The following is a 27,316-nucleotide window of genomic DNA, read 5'->3' on the forward strand; positions in this document are numbered from 1 at the left end:
GTGTGTGTGTGTGTGTGTGTGTGTGTGTGTGTGTGTGTGTGTGTGTGTGTGTGTGTGTGTGTGTGTGTGTGTGTGTGTGTGTGTGTGTGTGTTGTATGTATTTTGAATTTTCCTTCTTACAGTTGACCCAGTACTGGAGCTCATATGATAAAGCAGTCTACTGTGCAACACTGAAAACAATGTCCTAGCTTACACTCAAATAAAATAGATGCTAAACTGAATCCACATTCTAGGGGTCAAGAGTGCATCTTTTATAATAGTTAACCTACTCATGTGTCAACAAAAGAATGTGTCATAAGTCATCATTTTAATTTCCTGCCTCTGTGCTGATTACCACAGTGCATCTCTAAATGACTATGTCACCACTCTGAACTGTTATTCTGTACACAACCACTAATTTACAGGAGCAAATGACTAATCGTGATCGTTCTAGCTCCAAGCTGCTGTGACATCAGCGGAGGAGGTGGGGGTGTTTAGACCCAGCGTCAACCCACCCACCCCTGTGTGAATATGTGAAGTGAGGGGGTCTGGGAGAGGCAGGGTAGAGGATGGAAGCACAACATCGTAACTGCCTTAGGGAATGCTTTACAGTTTCCACAGCAACCATGTATTACACAATATTTTATAAACCTAAGATAAGGACAGTGCACTCCACCTTAACATCAATCAATATCAACATCCAACAATCTGTCTTCACACTTCACAAGGTCACATTAAGGTTTTTGAAGCATTGCAGCACAACTTTATGTTCGAGCCTACTAGAGCTAGAACTGAATACCAAACAGAGTGGACCGACAAAACCCCTAAATGTTTCTATAGAATTGAATATAAAGAAACAACCTAAAGAAACACACTGTCTCTCTCCAGGGAGTAGAGGTGTGTAGGGTTGAGACCTTGGCTTCAATTGCTGTGCAGTGACATGAAATCCCTGGGAGTTCCACTGAATGGTGAATACAGTACGAGCACGTGCAGAGAGAGCCAAGGTCATTTATCGAGCCACTCAGGAGACAGGGACGGGGGGCTCAGGTCCAATTGGACACGGTCATCATGACCATGACACTACCTGATCTCATAAAGACCGACACATCACAGGAGACAACACTCCCATGGTCGAGGAATAGGCTGCAGTCTCAGATTACACTCCCCTCCATGTGGAGAAACACACAATATGATATCAAACAATATGATATCATCACAATTCTTAGATAGAATATGCCTTTTCTCTCAAGAAAATATAAAAGGAAAGTGTTTTTGTGACTGTAGGGTAGAATGTGAGAGTAGACTACACAACCAGTAAAAGCCTCCATGTAGGGGATGTAGTGGGAGGAGATTTACTACTTGTTGAAGAGGATGCTGCTGCCTTCAGGGCATCTTTACTAGAGAGGGTCCAGAGAGATCTTAATATCTTATATAGCATACTGCTGTTTATTGGTATTGGTCAAGCAGGTTGAGCTAGATCCTATTCCCAGATCTGCCTGAGGCAAAGTGTTTTTCAGCAGTAACTTTTCAGCAGTACTTCAATGTTAAAGAGGCTTGAGGGGCTTCTGTCAGATAATCAAATGAATGATGTAATCATTGATGATTATCGTCAACATCTATCATGCCTTCAGTCAAAAAAGGAGAAAGGGTAAACCAGATGGTGATGGAGGAGAAAAGAGGAAGTGAGTGATGGAGGAAGAGGATACAAAAGTAATTTCTGCAGCTCCTCTGAGTCATATCTGCAGCAGAGAGAAACAGAAACAGTGAGGGAGAGAGAGAGAGAGAGAGAGAGAGGAAGTGGTGGAGGGAGTGAAAAATATGGAGTATAGAAAAAGAAAGAGAGAGAGAGAGAGAAGGATGGAGTGGAGAGGAAGAGAGAGAGTGAGTGTGTGAGAGATTCAACAGAATTAGCTTCCTCTGCAACAAAAGTCTATACCATCCCCTGCATTTCAAAAATGAATTAATGTCAGCCTACAAAGCAGAGGAAATATCTACATGTAGTGCCCTGCAGAGAGGGGAGGGAGGAGAGGAAGAGGCAGAGGGGGGAGGGAGGAGAGAGAGAGAGATAAAGAGCTACAAGGAAAGTAAAAAACAGCCACCACCTGCACAATGCTCATTTGAGGTTCTAAACCTCATGAGAAAATGAGGAAGAGGGGAAGCTCCAGCTATTTATTTTCTTCTATATTATATAACACAGAAGCAATACTCAGCAACTCAATAGGGAAATGTTATGAGAAAGCAATTTTGACCTAGATCAAAGTTACTGCACGTGCTACAGGGGTGCAGTCTTTCACCATGGGGAGAACTGTCATTTCCTCCCATTAAAAGACACCATGATAACCATAAGATACCAGGAGTGTTTACTGTCTAATAATGGACATTCCAGGAGATCACGCATGCACACACACACACACACACACACACACACACACACACACACACACACACACACACACACACACACACACACAAAAATAACTATCACCCCTGGGCCAGGAGTAATTATACTAAGGTCACACTAATTAATCTTTCACACTCCCTCTGTGTGGGTCTCCCTCTCTATTTCACACATAGTCAGACACTCCCAAACATTTGCACAAGCATGCAAAAACGCACATACACTTACATAACAGAATACAAACAAACTCTGCATCCCAAATTATACTCTATTCACAAGTGCACAAATTTTGACCACCATTTTGAGTGACAGATATAGCGAAGACAATCAAGGAGGTGATGGAGTCTAGTCGAGTGTCATGAGACACAAATGCGCGAGACGATGGTGACAGGTGTGCGGGATAATCAGCAGCCTGATGACCTAGAGGCCGGAGAGGGAGTATACGTGACAAAAACGTGTTTGTTAAATTCTGTTCAGACTTTTTTGTTGGCTAAATTAAGTTCGATCTGTCTTTTTAATTGTGTGCTCTGTATTTAGTTTAAGATAGGTTATAAGTAGGCTGTTTGTAAAATAAATATAATTAGCCTATTGCTGTAACTTGTTTATTAGGGTGGCAGGTAGCCTAGCGGTTAGAGTGTGGGAACAGTAACTGAAAGGTCGCTGGTTCGATAACCTGAGCTGACAAGGTAAAACATCTGTTGATGTGCCCTTGAGCAAGGCACTTCACCCCAATTTGCTCCAAGTGTGCCATACTACTATGGCTGACCCTGTAAAACAACACATTTCACTGCACCTATCTGGTGTGTGACAATAAAACATATTTTTTTATTTTGGGGGGAGGGGTACTGTAGGCAGTAGCCTTTCTTGGTAATTGCTGTAATATAGCCTGTTAAAAACTTTTGTTAAAGCTTAAACCAGTTCGCAAATGTTTTGTTTTATTCTGTTGAGCCATTTTCTATGGACAACTTAAGTTCAAACTGTAATGTTATGTTTGCAGCGATATAATATCCTGCTCGTATTTTCCCTATAAACAATGCCTTGACTTAATTTTTGATTCTACCCTAAAAAGTTTTGAAACTTTTGAGAAGGTTTGGTGTGGTGTGGCTATTAGCCTATTATACTGCAGGCCTATGATATGAAGGCAGTGCGCACCGGCGCTCCACCTGACTCCAGACAGTTGAACTTGAGGTGAGGAAGAATGTTTAAGGCCTACCAGAGTTACTCCTAGAATCTAACAATATAATGATTATCTTTATAAAAAATATTCTGATTGAAAAATGTAAAATTAGTCTTCTTCTGTACGCCTATATCTGTATAGCAGACGCAGTAGCCTATCTGACAAGGTTAAAGAAATGCATGTTGGTGTCGTAGCATACCGCCAGCATCTCTCTGTCTTTCTCTCTGGGGCTAGGCATACGCTTCTCTTCCTTTATATTTCTTTTTTAATATTAATATCATACAGTGGACACCTAAGCCTATAGGTCTATGCATGCAATGCCCTGATGCATTTAGTGCTCAAATCTCTGACAGCTGAACCATGAGGTGGACATTTATTGTTTAGGAAAGTAAAAAACAATACAAAAAAAGGCTAAAAAGTTTTGCATATTGTCACGGATCCCTCCGGAACTGTCAAATTACGCACACCTGGTTCCTATTTCCCACTGATTGATTTGTATAAATGTGCTCTTTGGTTCTCCATTGGGCTGTCGATTATTGTTACAATGTCCGTTGGTCGTGTGAGTACCTGTGCTGTGTTTTCGGGTCTCACCCCGTGTATGTATTCGAGGTACTCCTCGCTCTTTTGTTTGGGTTTAACCCTGTATTTTGTATATGCTTGGTCTTCGTCCCCTTTAAATTTGGGTAAATAAAAACCCCTATTACGCATTACTGCGCCTGTCTCCCGACTCATTATACCAACGTGACACATATGATACACATCCAAACACAACGAACAGTGTTTTTGTAATTTGTTATGTTTTTAAGAACATGTAGATATGGCTCATTTAGCCTATATCCCTCGTTTATTGACGACCCTGGCTGCGTGGGTGGACATCCCAATGGGTTACGCACCCAGTGCATTATGGATGGCCAGTAGATTTCTCAAATGTCCGATAAACTCTTCCCAGTCACTTGTCAGGCGCCACATTTTCAGTCAAAGTTTAACAATCAAAGTGCTAAGGTTCTAGGTTCCAAAATCCTTCTATGGATTATATCTATGGCCACACTATGTTGGAGTGCGTGTTTCCCAAATTGCTGCCAAAGTGCTTGTGATAAAACTTACTCCACAGATTATTTTGGAGAAGCTATCCTCTGTGGCTAAATGATGCTCTCTGGTGTAGTATTTTGAATTATTTTATTTATGTCTCTTCAGACAGGACAAATATCATTTTGGGGGAAATTGTTTTGTATAGCCTAATTTTTGCAAAATGATTTCAATGTATCTGTCACGCCCTGACCATAGAGAGCCTTTGTTTTTCTATGGTATAGTAGGTCAGGGCGTGACTGGGGGGTTTCCTAGTTATTCTTTTCTATGTGGGGTTCTAGTTTTTCTATGTTGGTGTTTGGTATGATTCCCAATTAGAGGCTGCTGGTAATCGTTGTCTCTAATTGGGGATCATATTTAAGTAGCATTTTTTCCACCTGTGTTTATGGGATATTGTTTTGAGTTAGTGCACGTAGCACCTCTGTAGTCACGGTTCGTTGTTAGTTTATTGTTTAGCTAAGTTTCACTTTCTAATAAATTGTGTGGAACTCAACATCCGCTGAGCCTTGGTCTGATAATTATTCCAGCGAACGTGACAGTATCCCCCAGAACCCTTACTTCCTGTGGCTATGCCCGAAGGCCTGCAACTCACACTGTTCATCTTCCCATTCGTGGATGCAGAGGGAATGGAATATGGGACAGCTGTTTGGGCTAAACCACTGTGCTGCTGGAAGAAGAGATGGGCTAGTTTGTGCTGTTGTTACTGTGGTTCAGAAGCAGAAGGGACATAGTTTATCATCCTTTAAGTCAGGCCATTCTACTGAACATCACAGCCCTAGAAATCAGAGCACGAGGACCGGACAGTCACAGGGGCAATGTTGAGATAGTTTGTCTGTTGGAAGAAAATGTACTAAGTGGCCACAAAAACCTAGTCTCTAAACCTAGCCCCTTTGTCCTGCCCTCCCCTCCTCCATCTCTCTTGCTCGCTACCTCTATCTTCCGCCATCTCTCTTTACCTCCCTGATAACAGATGGTGAACCAGTGTGTGTGTTCCACTGTTTCCCTTTTAGAGCGAAACATGCTGAGTCGGGGTCGCTCTCTTCTCTATCTCCCTCCCTTCATCTCTATATCCCTCCTCCCTCTGTCTGTCTCTCTCTCTCTCTCTCTCTCTTTGATCTGAACCATATTTAGATGGCTGAGGGTGACCTAAACATGGATGATGTAAATATTGTGTATATTAGTGGGTTGTTGTTGACAGATGACAGGCCTCACCAGTGGCCTGAGAATGAGCTGAATGGTGTGAGTTGGGTAAGGGTTTGAGGACAAGGTCAGGGCAGAAAAGAAACCAACACAGGATAACCTAAAATAAATCACAACTCCATATTACTGTAAATATGGCACTTGAATTGAAGAACAGTAGATACTCCTTTAACAACCAAGCTAAGTATACTACATGTATTGAATGTAGTACTTAAATTGAAGAACAACAGCCATTAGCTTAAAACCTAAACTAGAGTGCTAATGTGTCACAAGCACTACCATTAACAGGGGAGAATCTGCAAACTGTCCTACATTTGCAATTCATCAGTGTGTTTAACACCCACATAAATAACTAATATGTGTTTCTATCAATAGGGGATTTTGTCTAGTCAAGAGTCTGAATCAATCTGATGAGGGACTGAGAACCAATTAATGAGAACAAATAAATGAAGATGAAGTCAAAAGGAGGGAATTAAGTCGTATTCCACCAAAATGAGAAATAATGTGATATGATTAATATGATTTGGTGATGTTATTATGGCTTCATAACACATACTGTAAAAAAAATATATTGCTAGAAATGGTATACAATAGTATTTTTACAAGGATCTGCCTCCACCCAAACAGCTTAGATAATACGCCTGGTACCTGAACATATTAGACCACATATTATTATCTGTGTGTGGAAGTAAAACTGAAAAGAGGCTTAGATTGTTTGCCACAGAAGTGTGTTTCCAGACCTTCACTTTAGCTTGACCTCTAGCTGGAGATTCATGGCCAATAAGGCCTGACCTCTCACTCAGAAACCAACCTAAAGGAAAGTGCATTTCTGAGCAGACGTGGGCGTCAAGCTATATTTGTATAATTTTGAAGGACAAAGCCATGGAGCAGAGCATAATCATTTCATATGGTTTCTCCACATACACACACATGCGAGCACACACACGTGAACACACACACGTGAAAACAAACACGTGAACACAAACACGTGAACACACACACACACACACACACACACACACAGTCTTCCTCTGCACATTACACATCCCACTCCTACACATAAAGCATAAAAAAAATCACTCCTTCACACAGATCTCACAACCCTGATAACAAAATCAGCACACTCATAAAATGGAACTCAAACACGCAAGTCACTGCATTGAACAGAACACACAATGCACTGACTATACATTGCACTTGCTGAACTAAAACTCAGAAGGTATTACAGTAACGGTCAGCCTGTGTAAAATGAAACCCTAACCCCCTGAGTACACACAGTATCCATAAAGCTCCAAGCAGCTTCAGCAATATCTAATCATCCTCTAGTCCTCGGTATGTCAGACACTCGCCCCTTGAACACAGCTACACCTATTAGAGACCGTGTGGTTACAGTGAGCACATCACTTCCCTTCAAACTGAAGTGATCCGGATGCAAATATCCCTTCACTTTTACTCAGTGGTGATGTCACTCACTGAGGTAGACAGAGGAGTTATACAACTGTAGCAGAGCTGTTTGTTTGTCTGATCACAATTAAATGAACAGTATGCCAACTCCTTTTAAGCCAGATTAAGTAAGATCCGCCACAGGGAACATATTGGGCATGAATAATTTGGGCATGTTGGTAACATCCAGCTGATGCTGAGAGACTACCATCAAGGAACAGTGACAATTAGTGACAATGTTTTACTCAGTCAGGGAATAAAATCATAACACCATATCCATCAAGCAACCCATGCTTCAGTGGGTTGTGGGAAGAATGCACTGGGAGGAAACATGGGAATTATACAAAAGAGAAACAGAACTCACTTTCTGCGGATGGTGGAGCTGTTGGTGTCAGAGCTGTCTGTGTGGTCCAATCTCTCCCGCTGCTCCCTCTCAGCTGGGTTCGAGCCACAGGACATGCCCCGGGTCAGCCTGGTGTGGGCACGTCTCTCCCGGCTCAGCCCTGCAGGGGGCACCACCACTGCAGGGGGTGGGGCGGTGACGGGGCTGGGGGTGCTGCCACTACCTCCACTACTGCTGCCAGGGTGGATGGGCAGGGAGAGGGGCTGCTCTGCTCTGTGGTTGGTGTTGCTATGGTTCTGTTCGGGGAGCTCCGGGGCTCGTGGAGGAGTGGGTTTCTCCAGCCTCAGGTCCTGGTTCTCCTGGCTGACTCGGTCCAGCTGACCTTCCAGCTCCTCGATGCGTCGTCGCTGTGTCTCCATGAGCTTGGCCTGGCTCTCGATGATGTTGTTGAGCTCCAGGAGGTACTCCACGGCCCGGTTGGGGCTCTCTGGGCTGGTCTCCATGATGGAAGGCCTTGCTACAAGGAGGCTCCAGGGTACCACCACCTCCGCAGTTACGACCCTGGAGCTCCAGATCCCACCCCCCCACCAGCCCTGATGAGTGGGGGGGGAGAGGGGAGGACGGACAGGGGGGCTGGAGGAAAATTAACTTGGGGATTGTTTTTGTCCCTTTCTACTTTACGCAAAAAGCCTTTCAGAGATTCAGAGACGGCAAGGGACACAACAGTGTGTCGACAGTTCCTCGAATGATTACATATCACAGTATCTCAAAGCAAGATGGGGTTGGTTGCAATTGTTCTACGTCCACAAAAGATGGCTTCAAAAAGAAAACAGTGCAAAGTTGAAAAACAAGTAAGGGGTACAACTGAGTGTGGTTAGCTGAAGGCTTAGTGTCTTTAGATTCAGCATCTTGAAGGATGACGGAAGATTGAAATCCAGGACCTCGGGCATCAGGTGTCATTCCAAATGATCAACCAAAATCAAACAATAAAAAAGAGAGATGGATCAAGGCAGAGAAAAAAGAGACAGAGAGGTATAGTTGAAATCTGAAACAATAAATGCACATTAGCCATCTTGCCAATTCAATATTCCTCTCTCCTATGGAGAGGCAGACAGAGGGGGTTACTGTGTAATACAAGATCAGTGAAATCAAAATAATACACACCAGTGACTCTTGTCATAGAGCCCAGTGTTCTCCGTGTCAACTTCAGTCAAGATGTGTTATCATTTCAACAGTCAATTTGTCTGAAAACAGGTCGATTCTCTCCAAAATGATTAATGATCACAAAAAGTTCTGTCTCCCCCGATGAAAAGGGGAGGGAAAAAGGGGTCAGGGAAATTGGCTTGCTATGTTCTCCCACTAATAAGCAGTTTTGTCAGAGATTATATAATAAAAAACATTCCATGTTCCCTCCCACATCCCTCCTGCCGTCTCTACCTCATCCTCTTCACCCCATAACTAGATGTGTCTTTGGAAAAGACAAAATGAAGACGTTGGAAGACTGATTCATTTCATTCTTAGAGGTCCAAGTATTCACCCCTGCCCTGTACAGACCACATCCAAAAGCCCGAGGATGGTTTAGGCTATAGATTTTGCCCGAGTGTCCCTCGTAGATTACCGCACCGTGTAGCTTCACCTCACGTGTCCCTCGTAGATTACCGCACCGTGTAGCTTCACCTCACGCGTCCATGACGAAGAGTTGCCTAGTCGAACTCGAGTCTTTTAAAAATCTTTAGACAGTTCAATTTCTTTCCGAAAATTGTTAGCTGAAAAATTATATAACTGTAAAATATTCCACACGTCTTCAATACACATACTTGATCTGTATAAGGAGTTTCCACTTGCCTGTGTCCTGTTCCCGACGTTTCAGGGAAAACCAATAAAACAATCCGCTGCGCACTTTCTAAAATCCCATGTGATAAAAATAAATAAAGTGCATTTATCAAACTATTTTCAATGTTTTACCCATCTGTAATCCACTATGGTAACAGTCGAAGTAACTTCACACCAGTGGTGGTACAGATATGCGAAGAGATGGACTCCTGGCAAATCTGTGAACTGTAGGCTATGAGCGCGCGTGGGTCTCAGGGGCGCTCTTGTGCGGACGCGCAATGTATGATGCACATTATAGGCGATTGACAAATGTAGGCTAGAGCATCCGCACCTTAAAATGTATATTTTTCTAAAGCGTTTTTATTGAAATATGGTCTTCTATGATCAATTTAACGAAATCGTTATGTGCATATGATATGCATTTATCAATGGCTTTAATTCCAATTGTTGAACTGTTTTTCTTATTGGTTTTGAGCCATTATGGCTATACAGATTACTGGTTTGATGTAAATCCTATTCTTTGTAAACATTCCCCAAAATCTCCACAGTGAAGGGAAGTTAAAGTAATTTCCTAAAGCCGATTCATTTCGCACTTGACTCAGCTGGAGAAAATCCAGAGGGCGCTGGCTTTCTGCGCTATCAATAACTTTAATTGCAAACCGCTATGCTGAGGAGAACCTAGTCATTACCAGCATAGGCCTACAGTAATATGTCACTATTGGTAATAGGCTATTGCCTCCTCTCATGGCTCCCTATGTGCGTTTTCTTCAGAGTAAGCCTAATGACACAACACTACTTCAATGAAGCGTCAGACTATAGCCAAAATAGCCCACTAAAGTGCCTCTGTGCCACAATATTTTTAATAATACAGGATTAAATAACTGCCATTTTCCCAGTACAAAGTTTGTAAAGGTCTTTGTGTAATTGCTCATGTCACAATAACTGTGTGTGTATGTGGGAGAAAGACAGATGGAGAGAGAGAGAAAGAGTGTATGCATGTGGGCGTGCATGTGTTAAAGGTGAGGCAATTTGTTGTACACTAATAGTAAAAAGCCTGATATTAGATACGAGAGTACATGGAGAGATGTGAGATCCCTGCTCTTCCACAGAGCCTGGTAAATCATTCATGTGTTACTAAAAGATCAGCCATTTGCCCTCTCCTGATACTCATACATCTGCCACACACACACACACACACACACACACACACACACACACACACACACACACACACACACACACACACACACACAACACCACACACACACACACACACACACACACACACACACACACACACACACACACACACACACACCCACACACACACACACACACCCTGTGTGCCCTGTTCCTCCTCTCCCTCTCATACATTCTCTATCCAGGCGCATCTAAACATTTCCATACATACTCCATCTCCATCTGCCATGCTAACACTGAAGCTATTCAGACACCACCTCTCTCCCCCTTTCACTCCTGCTATACATCTCTCATTCCAATTTCTCTCCTTTTTCACTCCCATCTTCCTTTCCAGCTCTCTTCTGCTACTTGTTTTTATCTCTCATTTGTTTGTAAGCCTCTATGAGTCCCAACTCTGACTCAGTGGTGATTTTGGAGATGTTGATTTGATGGCTGTCAACATCAGTACAGGGTAGAGGAGAAAAGGGTCCTTATGTGCTCTGAAGCACTGCCCTCCAGTGATACCAAAGATAAGATGGATGAAAACACACGCACGTACACACACACGCGCGCACGCACGCACGCACACAATCACGCACGCACGCACACATTTGGTGATGCATTTCCACCCTCACCCTCCGCACTGTACCACATTTTACTGCCATCTACTGCTTTAAGTAGAAAACATCTTCTCAATGAACCTCGTCTCATACTCACACACGTATTGTCAAAATAGATGAGAGAATTATGTAAAGTAATATAAATATTTTATTAGCAGTTTATTTTAAGTTCGTTAACAATTTATTGGCTATTATCTTCTTTAGGAAAATGAAAAAACGAAGCATTGAAAAACACAAGTTACAACAGTAACAACAACATTCTCAATAAAAAATGGAGCTTAACTGGACTGGTTCGGTAGTCATGTGCTGATGTGTAATAATTGATTCATATTCTGGTTAACACTGGAGACGTGCTGTGCTAGTTGTGATGTGACACCTCTGCTTTTTTTACATTGGCATGAGAAAAAGAATGTAAAAACTGTATCTAAAATTAGACAACATCTTTAATTTATACATACTCAGTTGCTTCCCTCACAACACTGTTTCGGTGGGTCAGATAATTCAATACATACAGCGCCATTTGCAAATGTTTTGAATAGGATGTCAATTGAAAGCAATATATGTCTTCCTGTATTTAGTTTTCAGTACTTTAACTTAATATATATTGGTTTATCGATTATATATCTCAATACCTGGGGATTTAAAAAATACATCTGTACAAAAATAGCATATTTGGGCCCTAACTCCCATAACTGGCTTACAATTGTCTGCCAATTGTTTGGCAAAGCACTGACAGATTGATTTAATATCTTGTCCTTTATTTATTCAGATAACTCAATGTCAGGAGTCGTTGGCTGTTTTTACTGAAGATCAATAGACAGGACAAATACGTAGATATTTGATAATTTTAGTCATGACAGGGGACTATAACGACACACCCACTACTCATTCATTATCCAAATGCCACATACACAGTATGAGCCAGCTTAATGGTTCAGTATGGGTTTGGTTACCAAGGCAACTGCAAGTGGCACTTAAGAGTAGTGATGAACGACTCCGGGATTTTGGGAGTTGAATCCGACTCTGACTCCTGCTATCAGAGCGGTTGGAGTCGACTCTTTCTCCACTCCGACTTCAATTTGACAAAACATTCCAAAATTAGCTCCAATTAGCTACAGCTGCATTGTCAGAGTGTGTGCGCTGAACTGGGTGATTGATTACCAATGCATATGGAGCCATTTGATACCAAAATATTCTAGGCTTAACCAGTAGCCAACATCAGCCTAGTTCCCACGGCACATTTTTTTTGAATGACTCTGATTTTTTGAAGTATCCGGCTGCAGATTATGTGCGCTGACGCCGTGCTGTCTGTGAACACTAGCTCTGGTCCAGGGAGTAGTGTTAACCACGGTTGCTTGTGCAGCTAGCTAGTACTTGTATTGTTTTTAACCTTTATTTAACTAGGCAAGTCAGTTAAGAACAAATTCTTATTTACAATGACGGCCTACTAAAAGGAAAAAGACCTCCTGCGGGGACGGGGGCTGGGATAAAAAATACAAAATAAAATATAGGACAAAACACGCCATCACAACAAGAGAGACACCACACACACTGTTGGTGTGTACCCATGCTGTTGGTGTGTACCCATGCTGTTGGTGTGTACCCATGCTGTTGGTGTGTACCCATGCTGTTGGTGTGTACCCATACTGTTGGTGTGTACCCATGCTGTTGGTGGCGGTAACATACAATCCTATCTGGCAACCTTCGACCTCCTGTCTCATCTCGTATGTCTCACAGCGTCAGTGGCGTGATAAGATATCTGCTGGAGTCAGACCCTATTGGGATTTTAAGAGTCGACTCTGACTCTCTGTGGTCAAGGAATCAACTCTTTTGGAGTCAACTCTCCACCACTACTGAAGAGGGCACAGCACTACTGTAGAATAGATAGTGTCTCTGTTCTTACTTCCAGGAAATAACATTTTGACAATTGAAATATTTATGCATGCTGTATTACTTTGGTAAGATTTGTTTGATAGAAGGGTTTACCCTGATACTTAACCAATATCACAACATTCATTTCAATAACATGAAATCACAAGTCTATAATATTGATTAAAATGCTTTCAGTAGCCTTTATCTTTTATATGTATTATTATATTTCACAGTACCAACAATACTAATCAGGGCTCCATTAAATATTGTATATACAATAGCATTTAGATATGTATTTAATACAAATATTTAGACAGTATATAGATTGCACACACAGCACAAACTGGCTGTCAAAGTCACGGTCCTCTGAAAGTCATCACAATCAAATGAACACACAGAACAGCATCTATGTCAGAACAGTTGGATTGACAGTAGGAGTTGCAGGTACTATACGATACCAACCCTTCCCTTCACATTCCCTGGACAAAGTGTAGCCTGGGTTTGTTGCATATTATTGCTCAGTATAATGAGGTATTATGCTGTCTCTCTATCTACAGTGGAAGGGAACTGAAACTCCAATACTTAAGTACAGTGGCATGTATCACTACAGAGAGAAAGACCATGCCAGTTCCTAAAAACTGCAGGAGGACAATTCTATTGCAACTCCTGAAGGAGAGCAGAGAAAGGTGCTGTATACAGAAAGAGGACTAGGGGATTTCCACAGAGGAGAAGAGAGAAACTGATTTCTGTTCCACTGGAACATTTAAAAATATTTACAAATTAACATTGTCAACAGTAAAATCAGTCAGAAACCAGCTGTCAAAAGGCACAAAGAATATTACTAAATAATATGACATATCAAAAGCGTCACAATAAAACTAACTGTGTTGAGTATAGTTTTAAAAAGCAAGCATATACTGGTATGTGAGAGGGGATACAGTTTGGTACTCTTCTTGATCATGAACCCTTGATATGATAACGGTTTCCTCAAACAGCATGTATACGTTTGCTTTGCTATCTATATTCCCGATTCTTCCATGACTCCTCTTCCCCTTCCTCTCCCTCCTTTTCTCTGTTCTCCTGCAAGCCTGTTCTCCTGTATGACCTCAGTGATTCTCTGTTGGCTGGGTTTGAGCCAGGGGCCTGGGAGCAGCAGGGCCGGAGTCCCCAGAACAGACCCCTCTGTGAGGGCCAGCGAGAGGCCAGAGACACTGGCAGCATACACACTGCCATCTGAGTGGCTGGTTACTGACTCTGCATGCTCCAGCTCAGAGAAGGGAGTTAGGAAGGAGAAGGGATCTCTCTGTAGTGGAGAGGCCATGCGAGACTCCAAGGAGAGCAGGTTGTTCAGGGACTGAGACCTTTCTCTCTCCTCATCATTTATCTTCTTCCTCTCCCACTTTATCTCCCTCAACCTCTCACTCTCCAACTCCCTTTCTCTTTCCATGTCCCATTCTCTCCTTTTCCTCTCCCTCTCTTCCACATCCTCTTCCTCACAGTCTTGCTTGGGCCTGGGCAGCCTTTTGTTAGTAATGGGGAGATAAGCATCTTCCTCTTCATCTTCTTCCTCCTCTTCCACCTCTTCTTCCTCCACATCCTTCTTCTCCTCTCTTTCCTTCACCTCCTCCTCTTCCTCTGTTTTCCTGTTGTTCTCCCTCTTCCTGACCCTCTCCTCACTCCTGCTTTTCCTTTTTCTATCTCTCCTCCTCTCTCTCTCCCTCCCTCTCTCATTCCCCCTCTCTGCCTCTATGTGTATGTTATCGTTGTTATGTTTCCTCAGGGCATCTCTGGGTAAACTGTGAGAGCCTCCCTTGTTCCTGTTCTTCCTCCTCCTCCTATCCCTCTCTCTCACCTGAGTCCTCTCTCTCAGGCCGCTGCCTCCTGTCTCACTGTCCTCCTCCTGTCTCTCAGGACCAGGGTCTGAATCAGGGCTGTGTCTCACTTCCCCTGCTCCTTCCTCTCCCTCTGAGCTGCTGCCTCTGCCTCTCCCTGACCTACTTCCTTTCTTCTTGTTTTCTCTCCCTTTTGAAGACCTCCCCCGCTTCTTCACCTTGGACCTGTAGCTGCGGCTCGCCCGGCGGGCCAGGTCTACTGCAGCCACACTCTGCTCCTTGGGGTGCTGCAGTGGGAGGAAGGGGGAGGTGACTCTGCGCTCACGGCCTGATGAACACACAGGGAGGAACCCAGGAAGTAGGGAACAGAGAGAACACATTGAATAGGTGGAGAGAATGAGGAGAGTTAGAGAAGCAGGTGATGTTACATAACCACTGTAGAGGAACTCCAGAGTTCACAGGGAATCCTTGTAAGAAACTGTAGCTGTATGTGTGCAGGTTGTGTTCTCAACAGCTGCTACTTCCCTGACCTCCAGGTAACCCTTCGTTATAACCATTACAGTATATCAACATTGTGTGCTCTCATGCAAATGTCTCCTGCATTGTTGAAGCGTAGAGATCACTAGCTCTCTTTTGCATTGAGCAACACTGGCACCCCTGTCTCAACATTTCAGCATGTGGATGATCATGGTCTCACAATGAGGGTTTCAACGCACAGAGACACAAAAGGTATTTTCAACAACGAGAACAGTAGAGACAACATTAAAGACAACAGCAAAGACAACAGTAAAGACAACAGCAAAGACAACAGTAAAGACAACAGTAAAGACAACAGTAGAGACAACAGCAAAGACAACAGTAAAGACAACAGTAGAGACAACAGTAGAGACAACAGCAAAGACAACAGTAAAGACAACAGTAAAGACAAGAGTAAAGACAACAGTAGAGACAACAGCAAAGACAACAGTAAAGACAACAGTAGAGACAACAGTAGAGACAACATTAGAGACAACAGCAAAGACAACAGTAAAGACAAGATAGAGACAACATTAAAGACAACAGTAGAGACAACATTAGAGACAACAGCAAAGACAACAGTAAAGACAAGATAGAGACAACAGTAAAGACAACAGTAGAGACAACATTAAAGACAACAGCAAAGACAACAGTAAAGACAAGATAGAGACAACATTAAAGACAACAGTAAAGACAAGATAGAGACAACATTAAAGCCAACAGTAGAGACAACATTAAAGACAACAGTAAAGACAACAGTAGAGACAACAGCAAAGACAACAGTAAAGACAAGATAGAGACAACATTAAAGACAACAGTAAAGACAAGATAGAGACAACATTAAAGACAACAGTAGAGACAACATTAAAGACAACAGTAAAGACAACAGTAGAGACAACAGCAAAGACAACAGCAAAGACAACAGTAAAGACAAGATAGAGACAACATTAAAGCCAACAGTAGAGACAACAGTAAAGACAACAGTAAAGACAACAGTAGAGACAACAGCAAAGACAACAGCNGATAGAGACAACATTAAAGCCAACAGTAGAGACAACAGTAAAGACAACAGTAAAGACAACAGTAGAGACAACAGCAAAGACAACAGCAAAGACAACATTAAAGACAACATTAAAGACAACAGTAGAGACAACAGTAGAGACAACAGCAAAGACAACAGCAAAGACAACAGCAAAGACAACAGTAAAGACAACAGTAGAGACAACAGCAAAGACAACAGCAAAGACAAGATAGAGACAACATTAAAGCCAACAGTAGAGACAACATTAAAGACAACAGTAAAGACCACTGTAGAGACAAGATAGAGACAACATTAAAGACAACAGTAAAGACAACAAAAAAGACAACATTAAAGACAACAGTAGAGACAACAGTAGAGACAAGATAGAGACAACAGTAAAGACAAGATAGAGAAAACATTAAAGACAACAGTAGAGACAACATTAAAGACAACAGTAAAGACAAGATAGAGACAACAGTAAAGACAAGATAGAGAAAACATTAAGGACAACAGTAGAGACAAGATAGGGATTGAGGAGGAGACAAATAAATGGAGGACTAACAGGAACGATTACCAACCGCGTATTCTCTGTCCGGCCGATGACATAGAAGCAAGGCTCGCCTAGCTTGGAGTTGGTCATACATAGAGACAGACTGGACAGCTCCACTGACAGGGAGAGAAGAGGAACGGAGGAAGAGCAAAGAAGAAGAGAAAGATGTGGAGTAAAATAAAACAGGGAAAGAAGACAGGAAATAAAGAGAGAGCAAAGGAAAACGTGGTGGGGAGGTAAGAGGGAAGGTAAGAGGGAAGGTAAGAGAGAAAGTGAGAGATGAAGGGTTCAAAGAATGAATCACAAGGAGAGAAATAATAAAAGGAAGGAAAGCCCCAAAAAGAGAAAAAAGAAAAGCATTGTTAGTAATTTAGTAGAAGGGTAAGAGGTTATACACCCAAGACAGCCAGAGAGATATAATACAGCCAAGAGAGATATAATACAGCCAAGAGAGATAAACAACAGAAGTTTGACAGTTTGAGGAGGATTCTCTAGTGGTTATGCTCAGTTGAATGTCCTGATTCTCTCTAGTTTACCGCCACCTTATCCTCAGTCCTCATCCCACCTAGTCTGTTAAAATCAAGTGAAACTGAGTGACAGTTTGTGCTGTGGAAGGAGTGTCTCTGGGGTTTTACAGTGCTTCCAACTTCTACCCCCCGGTCCTTTTCTGTGTCTTACCGTAATCTGGTACGTATCCGTTGCCTTTCTTTAGCACCAGGTGTATGCGGTGTCCTCCCCTGCGTATCTGCTCTACAGCCAAGCTGTGGGTCATCCCTGCTGTGCTGTCCCCATTGATCTCCACCAACTGGTCACTTACCTACAGCACACAGTTACAGCACAGTCCTCAAGTTGAGGTAACTTACAGTTTTACAGGGAAACATTAGACACAGCATTCTTTAAAGAGGTACCCTCGGTTGGTCCAACATTCTAAAACAATACACTCACCTGTATTTTGTGGCTGCGTGAGGCAGGTCCTCCCTCCATCAGTCCTAGTACGTACAGACTCATGTTGTACTCATTTCCCCCCCGCAGACTGAACCCAAAACCTGTTGGGCCGCGGTCTAGATCCACACTGTAATACCTAGAGTCATGCTAAAGAAGAAACAGAGAGGGAGAGAGAGAGGTGCATGTCAGTCTCCGGAGAAGAGAAAGATACACAGACAGAGAAACGGTGAAAGCGAGTGCGAATGTCTCTGTGGAAAGGAAGCACTGACCGAGGACATTATACACTCACTCAGACACACATAATGGACCGATGGCCCCTGCCCTCACCTTGGGTCGTGACCTGTGCCCTTTTCTGCTTCTGTAATTGGGGTCATAGTCTGCGGTCTCTGATAGGCTGGATGAGTCTGAGAGAGAGGAGGGGTGAGGTTAGCATGTCAATGAAGACGGAGAGTAAAAAGGTACTGGATGCATGTACACACAGAAAACATTGACAGTGTCTTAGTGACCCTGTGAACTAGAATGGGGAGGAGGTTAGTTTATTTTCTTCTTAAATGTGAGTGTATAGGCTGTGTGTGTATGTGTGTAAATATGTGTGTGTATACAGGTGTGTTTCTTTGCACTCACATGTGCTAGGACGGGGGATGATGGTCAGGCGTAGGGTGTTTCCAGCTCGGCGCAGGATATGGGCAAGCTCCCGGTGGGGTAGGGTCACCACAGAACGCCCATCGACCGCCTCCAACCGGTCACCGGGTCGGATCTGACCGCTCCTCGCCGAAGGACTGCCCCGACGCACCGTCACGAACCGGTGAGGGAGGAGGGAGGCGGCTGGAGAGAGAGTGAGAGAGTGAGAGAGGGAGAGAGAGAGAGAGAGAGGGTGAAGTTCCACAGTTCCACCATCTCATAAACCCCTAATTAGTCCTGTATCATACAGGATCATACAAGAGCACATGTTCCTCAAACCTCAGACACCAAACCATTGGTTGAAGTACAGTGCTGCAGTAGAAACTTTAACACTTGAAGAGAGAGATTGACACAAACCTGTTCCTCACCTGTTCCTCACCAATACTTGTATTTTTGTTTGAATTGGTTGCTAATTAGAGTGAAGAGCTATTGAGCGAGGTCATCTAAAAGGGACACGTGGGAACAGAGAGAGGGGATCTAAATCATCCTGGTTCGGGCCAGAATCCCTCAAAACAAGCTGTAATTAAGCCTATGCTGTTTTTGGCAGGGTTATATAATCAATGACTGCACTTAGTCTGTACACTCTCTATCTTCCCATCTCCAAAGCTCTCCTCTCCTCCTTCATTTCCCCATCAATCAGCCTATCCCTCCATCCCCCTGACACGCCAAGGACGAGTTTTTGTCCTTGTTCATTTGACAACATTTTCAAGTACAACATGTCTTCTAACTGTGTGTGTTTCAATCTTTTTTAGTACCAGAGACAAGCAAAGACTTGACTCTTATAAATTCTATACATAATGTAATAATTCCCTCTGTCCATTTCGCTATCCCAATACTGCAGTCCTTTTCTAAACTGTAGGCAAGAAATGTGTTGCATAATTAGCCTACTATTAGCAAAGGACAGTAACCTGGTCTATACTGACCTATTTAAATACACTCTCTCTTTCATACACACACACCAAACCACACACTTTATTCAGTCTATGATGTTTGTGCTTGCTTGACATTTTCCCTGACTGTGAGAAGAACCCTGTCCAGCATTTCCCAGCCCCACCTCCCTCAACTCAGTTTACAAAACATCACTCACACTCCATTGACTCACCCTCACTGTCATGCACAACATCAGAGACACAGACTGCAGCTAAGGTGGCCCATGGTGTGTGTGTGTGTGTGTGTGTGTGTGTGTGTGTGTGTGTGTGTGTGTGTGTGTGTGTGTGTGCTTCTCTGAAAAAATGTAAGATCATAACTGAGGATTGACATGGGAAATGGATAATCGTTATACAATGTCATGTCTGTTTCCATGAAAAATGCAATCTCAACCCTACAAAATGAACCAATATCGTTAAAAAGTATGACGCAATAATTCACTGAAATCAAGAAAATGAACGCATTGGCTTCATTCATTAAACTCCTAAACTAACTCGGCTAAAAGACTAGTTAAGGATGATATTGAGAGGCTAGTTAAGGATCTTACCTGACACCCTAGACCCACTCCAATTTGCATACCGCCCCAATAGATCCACAGACGATGCATCGCCATCGCACTGCCCTATCCCATCTGGACAAGAGGAATACCTATGTAAGAATGCTGTTCATTGACTACAGCTCAGCCTTCAACACCATAGTGCCCTCCAAGCTCATCATTAAGCCCTGGGTTAGAACCCCGTCCTGTGCAACTGGGTCCTGAACTTCCTGACGGGCCACCCCCAGGTAGTGAAGGTAGGAAACAACACCTCCACTTCGCTGATCCTCAACACATGGGCCCCACAGGGGTGCATGCTCAGCCCCCTCCTGTACTCCCTGTTCACCCATGAATGCATGGCTACGCATGCCTCCAACTCAATCATCAAGTTTGCAGATGACACAACAGTTGTAGGCCTGATTACCAACAATGACGAGACAGCATACAGGGAGGTGGTGAGATGCCAGGAAAATAACCTCTCCCTCAACGTCAACAAAATGAAGAGGTTGATCGTGGACTTCAGGAAACAACAGAGAGAGCCCGCCCCTTTCACCATCGACGGGACCACAGTAGAGAAGGTGAAAAGCTTCAAGTTCCTCGGCGTACACATCACCGACAATCTGAAATGGTCCACCCACACAGACGGCGTGGTGAAGAAGGCGCAACAGCACCTCTTCAACCTCAGGAGGCTGAAGAAATTCAGCTTGGCCCCTAAAACCCGAAAAAACTTTTACAGATGCACCATTGAGAGCATCCTGTCGGGCTGTATCACCGCCTGGTATGGCAACTGCACTGCCCGCAATTGCAGTGCTCTCCAGAGGGTGGTGCGGTCTGCCCAACGAATCACCGGGGGCACACTGCCTGACCTCCAGGACACCTACAGCACCCGATGTCACAGGAAGGCCAAAAAGATCATCAAGGACATCAACCACCCGAACCATGGCCTGTTCACCCCGCTATCATCCAGAAGGCAAGGTCAGTACAGGTGCATCAAAGCTGGGACCGAGAGACTGAAAAACAGCTTCGATCTCAAGGCTATGAGACTGTTAAATAGCCATCACTAGCCGGCTACCACCCGGTTACTCAACCCTGCTGTACAGTTGAAGTCGGAAGTTTACATACATCTTAGCCAAATACATTTAAAATCAATTTTTCACAATTCCTGACATTTAATCCTCGTAGAAAATTCCCTGTCTTAGGTCAGTTAGGATCACCACTTTATTTTAAGAATGTGAAATGTCCGTTTAATAGTAGAGAGAATTATTTATTTGAGCTTTTATTTCTTTCATCACATTCCCAGTGGGTCAGAAGTTTACATACACTCAATTAGTATTGGGTAGCCTTCCATAAGCTTCCCACAATAAGTTGGGTGAATTTGGCCCATTCCTCCTGACAGAGCTGGTGTAACTGAGTCCGGTTTGTAGGCCTCCTTGCTTGCACACGCTTTTTCATTTCTGCCCACAAATTTTCTATGGGATTGAGGTCAGAGCTTTGTGATGGCCACTCCAATACCTTGACCGTGTTGTCCTTAAGTCATTTTGCCACAACTTTGGAAGTATGCTTGTGGTCATTGTTCATTTGGAAGACACATTTGCGACCAAGCTTTAACTTCCTGACTGATGTCTTGAGATGTTGCTTCAATATATCCACATAATTTTTCTACCTCATGATGCCATCTATTTTGTGAAGTGCACCAGTCCCTCTTGCAGCAAAGCACCCCCACAACATAATGCTGCCACCCCCGTGCTTCACGGCTGGGATGGTGTTCTTTGGCTTTCAAGCCTCCCCCTTTTCCTCCAAACATAACGATGGTCATTATAGAGGACATTTCTTCAAAAAGTATGATCTTTGTCCCCATGTGCAGTTGCAAACAGTAGTCTGGCTATTTATGGCGGTTTTGGAGCAGTGGCTTCTTCCTTGCTGAGCGGCCTTTCAGGTTATGTCGAAATATAGGACTCGTTTTACTGTGGATATAGATACTTTTGTACCTGTTTCCTCCAGCATCTTCACAAGTTCCTTTGCTGTTCTGGGATTGATTTGCACTTTTCGCACCAAAGTACGTTTATCTCTAGGAGACAGAACGCGTCTCCTTCCTGAGCGGTATGACGGCTGTGTGGTCACGTGGTGTTTATACTTGCGTACTACTATTGTTTGTTCAGATGAATGTGATACCTTCAGGCTTTTGGAAATTGCTCCCAAGGATGAACCAGACTTGTAGAGGTGTACAATTTGTTTTCTGAGGTCTTGGCTGATTTCTTTTGATTTTCTCATGATGTCAAGCAAAGAGGCACTACGTTTGATGGTAGGCCTTGAAATACATCCACAGGTACACCTTCAATTGACTCAAATGATGTCAATTAGCCTATCGGAAGCTTCTAAAGCCATGATATGATTTTCTGGAATTTTCCAAGCTGTTTAAAGGCACAGTCATACACTTAGTGTATGTAAACTTCTGACCCACTGGAATTGTGATACAGTGAATTATAAGTGAAATAATCTGTCTGTAAACAATTGTTGGAAAAATTACTTGTGTCATGCACAAAGTAGATGTCCTAACCGACTTGGCAAAACTATAGTTTGTTAACAAGACATTTGTGGAGTGGTTGAAAAACGAGTTTTAATGACTCCAACCTAAGTGTATGTAAACTTCCGACTTCAACTGTACATAGACATGGAATCACTGGTCACTTTAACAATGGAACACTAGTCACTTTAATAATGTTTACATACTGCTTTACCAATTTCATATGTTTATACTGTATTCTATTCTATTGTATTTTAGTCAATGCCCTACGATATTGCTCATCCTAATATTTATATATTTCTTAACTCGATTCTTTTACTTTAGATTGTGTGTATTGTTGTGAATTGTTCGACTTTACTGCAATGTTGGAGCTAGGACCACAAACATTTCGCTACACCCGCAATAACATCAGCTAAATATGTGTATGTGACCTATAGAATTTGATTTGATTTGAAAAGCTTCTTACAGGACCATCTGCCAACCTCCTCTCTCTCCCTTCTTCCCTACTCCCTTTCTCTCTCTCCCTCGTTTCCCTCACCCTGCCATACAGTAACACCCTCTTGCCTGCCTCCGCCATCTCGCAAAGCCCCCCTCTCTCTCTCCTAGGTGTACTGGGCTGTGTGTGGTGACAGCTGGCTGTCCTGTGTTGCCATCATCATTATATAACCAATCAGACAACATCAACACCCAGAGACAGATACTCATGCATCAGAGATGCCACACTCCCTCCCCCTCCCTCCTCCTAGTCTTAGTATGAAAACCATACAGTACACTAAGTACTTCCTGATCTGTCCCATTGTTGCTGTACAATCAACAAGAGTGTAATCCCAGACTATGATAGTCAGGCAGATGTGGTGTGTGGAGGATCACATCCGGATAATCATTGTTTTAAATGAGTCAAAGGACTAAATTCTCTCTCCAGATCTGAGTACAATCTGGGTGACCCAGGCATGAAACTGCAATCAGGTCAAATCAGAGCAGAGTTTTATAAGATAGTGTTATCATACATAATGCATCAGCAATGCACGCACACACACACACACACACACACAACCACGACACACACACACACACACACACACACACACACACACACACACACACACACACACATATTTCCTCTGGCTCTCCTTGTTCTCCTGTCTGTCAGGAGTAATCCCACTGCAGTAAAGTATGCCCAGTAGCAGAGCAGGCTGACTGTGACTGTGACGCGCTGCATTGATCACCGCTCAGTACTGATAACAGTACCTCTACAGCTCCCATGCTTCAGGCAATCAGGCAGTGCAGAGATCCCTCCAGCACCGCAGGCCGCATATAGAGGAAATGTGTTAAAGCCAGGAGAGGCAGTGGGTACGTTACATGCTTGCTAATGCTATTAGCACAACTGATAACTAGCATGATTGCTACGCAGCTACGTCAACAGATGTTACTATTAAACCTGCTACTGCCATTACTACAGTACTATCATACCTGCTGGCTGCTACCTAAGCTGCCACTGTTAAACTGCTAACACTACCACTACTGTTGCAATTACTAATGTTACTACTACTGATTATTTTACCAGTACTATAACCACTTGTAGGATTACATCCTCAAATACAGTACAACAACTGTTTAAGCTACTGCTTACAGTATACCATGAATGTCTCAAACGCCAATGGTGCCCGAGGAAACAAAGGACGAGAAACATATTGCAGCTGTTGAACTAATTGACAGCATCTGGTGCATATCTGTAATGTTAATTTAAATTAAACAAAATTCTCTCTCACACACACACACACATACTCATACAGTGTGACAACTCAAGCAAAGCATCAAACTTTGACAGACAGCATTCAACCAGAAACCAGAAAGCCAAAACACGTACATATAAATACCACCACTATCCAAAGCTAAGTGCATTAAACGTAAACTACGCAACATAATTACGTTTGGAGTCCTTGACAGTTTTCAAAGCAGACTGTAGTCTTTCCAACATGACTCTTTGAATAACATACGTAGCGCAAAGAAAAGCCTGAATTCCCTTAAAACAGCCTGGAGATGCTTAGATCCAAATGCCTGGGAGTGAGATCAATAGGAAACAATGAACTAAAACATATCCCTGGTGTTGCTCCACTGAGGAAAGGTCCAGCGTAGCGTCTCACTGAAGTCAGAGAGAGGGCGGAAGGGAGAGAGAGAGAGGAGAGAGAGTTTTGATCTTTAGAGAAACCAGACTGAACTGTTTTACTGCAGAGCGAATGGGTGTGGAAAGCGATAGAGGGGGCGGGTGCTCACGAGAGGGAGAGTGAGGTGAGGTATATAGAAAATAATAGATTATGGGAGGAGCGAGATACAGAAAGAGAGAGGGAGGGATCGAGAGGGAGAGAAGAGTTATTGAGATAAGACAGGGGTGAAATGTGGGTGAGAGAGAAGATAATGGAGCGAGAGACAGCCTTTGTCCTGTCGAGGCGAGAAAACGAAAGACCTACAACCTTAATCCTGCTACGACAACATTAATGTATGGTAGCTTTGCCCATAAAGAAAATTGAACTGCATTTGAGTTGAATGGTCAGAGGGGCAAATACAAAGAGAGGAGAGAGCAGTGAGATAATTAATCACATGGAATGGATAGTATACTGTGCTATCATTTACACCAGGGCTCTCCAACCCTGTTCCTGGAGAGCTACCGTCCTGTAGGTTTTCACTCCAATCCTCATCTAGCGCACCTGATTCTAATAATTAGCTGTTGACTGTGAATTTTCTGTTGATTTCTGGGAGTCTCTACTCCCTAAGTTGTTGATTTCTGGGAGTCTCTACTCCCTAAATTGTTGATTTCTGGGAGTCTCTACTCCCTAAATTGTTGATTTCTGGGAGTCTCTACTCCCTAAATTGTTGATTTCTGGGCGTCTCTACTCCCTAAGTTGTTGATGTCTGGGGGTCTCTACTCCCTAAGTTGTTGATTTCTGGGAGTCTACTGCCCTAAGTTGTTGATGTCTGGGAGTCTCTACTCCCTAAGTTGTTGATGTCTGGGAGTCTCTACTCCCTAAGTTGTTGATGTCTGGGCGTCTCTACTCCCTAAGTTGTTGATTTCTGGGAGTCTCTACTCCCTAAGTTGTTGATGTCTAGCGTCTCTACTCCCTAAGTTGTTGATGTCTGGGAGTCTCTACTCCCTAAGTTGTTGATGTCTGGGAGTCTCTACTCCCTAAGTTGTTGATTTCTGGGAGTCTCATCTCCCTAAGTTGTTGATTTCTTGTGCTTGCAAGTTAGCTAGCAGGAGTTCTCAGCTGTTAGCAGTTTCTTACTGCCGATAAAAAAGGATGATTGCCATAATTTCTCCAAGTCAGTACTGAATTATTTTATGGAACAAAGCAAACAGCAAACCTTGTAAACAATTCATGGTAATTCATGGTAACCTTGTAAACATTTAATTTACACCTGGTGTTTATTTGAAACAGGGGTTTATTTGCTGAAATGTGTGCTGTTGCCTGGCTATTAAAAGGGACAGGTGGCTATTTGAGACTCGCCATTTAATTGAAGTTTTACACTATATAATTAGTGCCCTCTAGCTAATAGCTAATCAGGTGGGATGTTTTCCCCTTCACAGCCATAATGATTACACAAACTAGCTTCATTGTGCTCAGAGATTCTTGAAAGATGAGACAATTTACTTTTTTTCCCACAAATATTTTTTTCACACAAATACCTAATAATGATTTCATATTTTCAGAAAATGCAAAGTACTGGATTTATGTCAACTCCGTCAGACAAGATAAAAAGCATTTCATTTGTAAATGTATTGCCCAACAAGTGTTTAACCTTTTCAGGTGTGAGTTCCAAATATCTCTAACGGTTCCACCAGTGTGAGTTTTTTTATGAACGCGATGTCAGAATGCGCTCATTGTTCCAAAATGTGATTGTTACCCAACAGGAAAGTTAACCGGCGGCGGCCCTCAAATGTTGTTGTTGCTACTTCTGTGACTGTCTGAACAATGCATCCAGAAATAAACTGCTCACATTGAGGACATTACGTTGTAAAGACTGTGTTTGTGCAAAATGTCCAGCTCAAACGCTGACTGTTGCGTCAATCGTAACTAGACATTCTAATGAAGTGTTCTAATCACATTGGTTTGAGCGTATGCTGCAGGGACCACTGTAAAACGATCACACCCGTGTGTTCGTACGCGTCAAAGGGTTAAAGGCCTTTATGGTTTAATTCTCACAATAGATTATTCAAATATGCAATACAAATCTTCAAACTTATTTTTGTTTTATTTTATTGTACTATATAATGTTCCAGGGCAAATTTCGTTAGCATTTTGGCATGTTTTCTAGATTCAGAACATAAAACAACATTTATAAAGCAAACATTAGATCAGATCTAGCCCATCAAACACATCAATAGTGTAAGCATACGTTGCAGAACATTGTCTCAAATATTTTTTCTGAATATTGACAACAAAAAAATGAGGGAGTTAGCCATCAGTGACGGAGTTGACAAGCCACTGACGGAGTTGACAACAAATACTTAAAACAGACATTTCTGCCTCTAAAAATAAAAGTTCAATATAAACATTTGTAAAATATAGAAAATGATTCACTTGAAAATCACCAATTAAAACATCACCATTCTATCAGAGCTTTCAGCAATCTGACGGAGTTGACGTTAGACAAAAGTT

At 42.9% G+C, this 27,316-nt stretch overlaps 2 protein-coding genes across 3 annotated transcripts in view; both read right to left on the reverse strand.

Annotated features, from left to right (window-relative positions):
* LOC111976669 (IQ motif and SEC7 domain-containing protein 1) overlaps positions 1-9,664 on the reverse strand; it is a 47,250-nt gene extending 37,586 nt beyond the window's left edge. The window contains 1 exon segment of the mRNA XM_070447947.1: positions 7,648-9,664. Coding sequence (XP_070304048.1) covers positions 7,648-8,129 — 482 coding nt within the window. The 5' untranslated portion in view covers positions 8,130-9,664.
* Positions 9,665-13,870: 4,206 nt separating this feature from the next.
* The window catches only part of LOC111976295 (membrane-associated guanylate kinase, WW and PDZ domain-containing protein 3-like), a 44,320-nt gene continuing 30,874 nt past the window's right edge, over positions 13,871-27,316 (reverse strand). For both annotated transcript variants that reach the window (XM_070447949.1, XM_070447948.1), the window contains 5 exons: positions 18,619-18,819; positions 18,322-18,398; positions 17,995-18,141; positions 17,728-17,866; positions 13,871-15,290 (listed from right to left, as the gene is read on the reverse strand). In XM_070447949.1, coding sequence (XP_070304050.1) covers positions 14,149-15,290; positions 17,728-17,866; positions 17,995-18,141; positions 18,322-18,398; positions 18,619-18,819 — 1,706 coding nt within the window. In that variant the 3' untranslated portion in view covers positions 13,871-14,148. The remainder of the gene's footprint in view (positions 15,291-17,727; positions 17,867-17,994; positions 18,142-18,321; positions 18,399-18,618; positions 18,820-27,316) is intronic.

The sequence above is a fragment of the Salvelinus sp. IW2-2015 genome, linkage group LG17, assembly GCF_002910315.2.
Source record: "Salvelinus sp. IW2-2015 linkage group LG17, ASM291031v2, whole genome shotgun sequence".
NCBI classification, from domain to species: Eukaryota; Metazoa; Chordata; class Actinopteri; order Salmoniformes; family Salmonidae; genus Salvelinus; species Salvelinus sp. IW2-2015.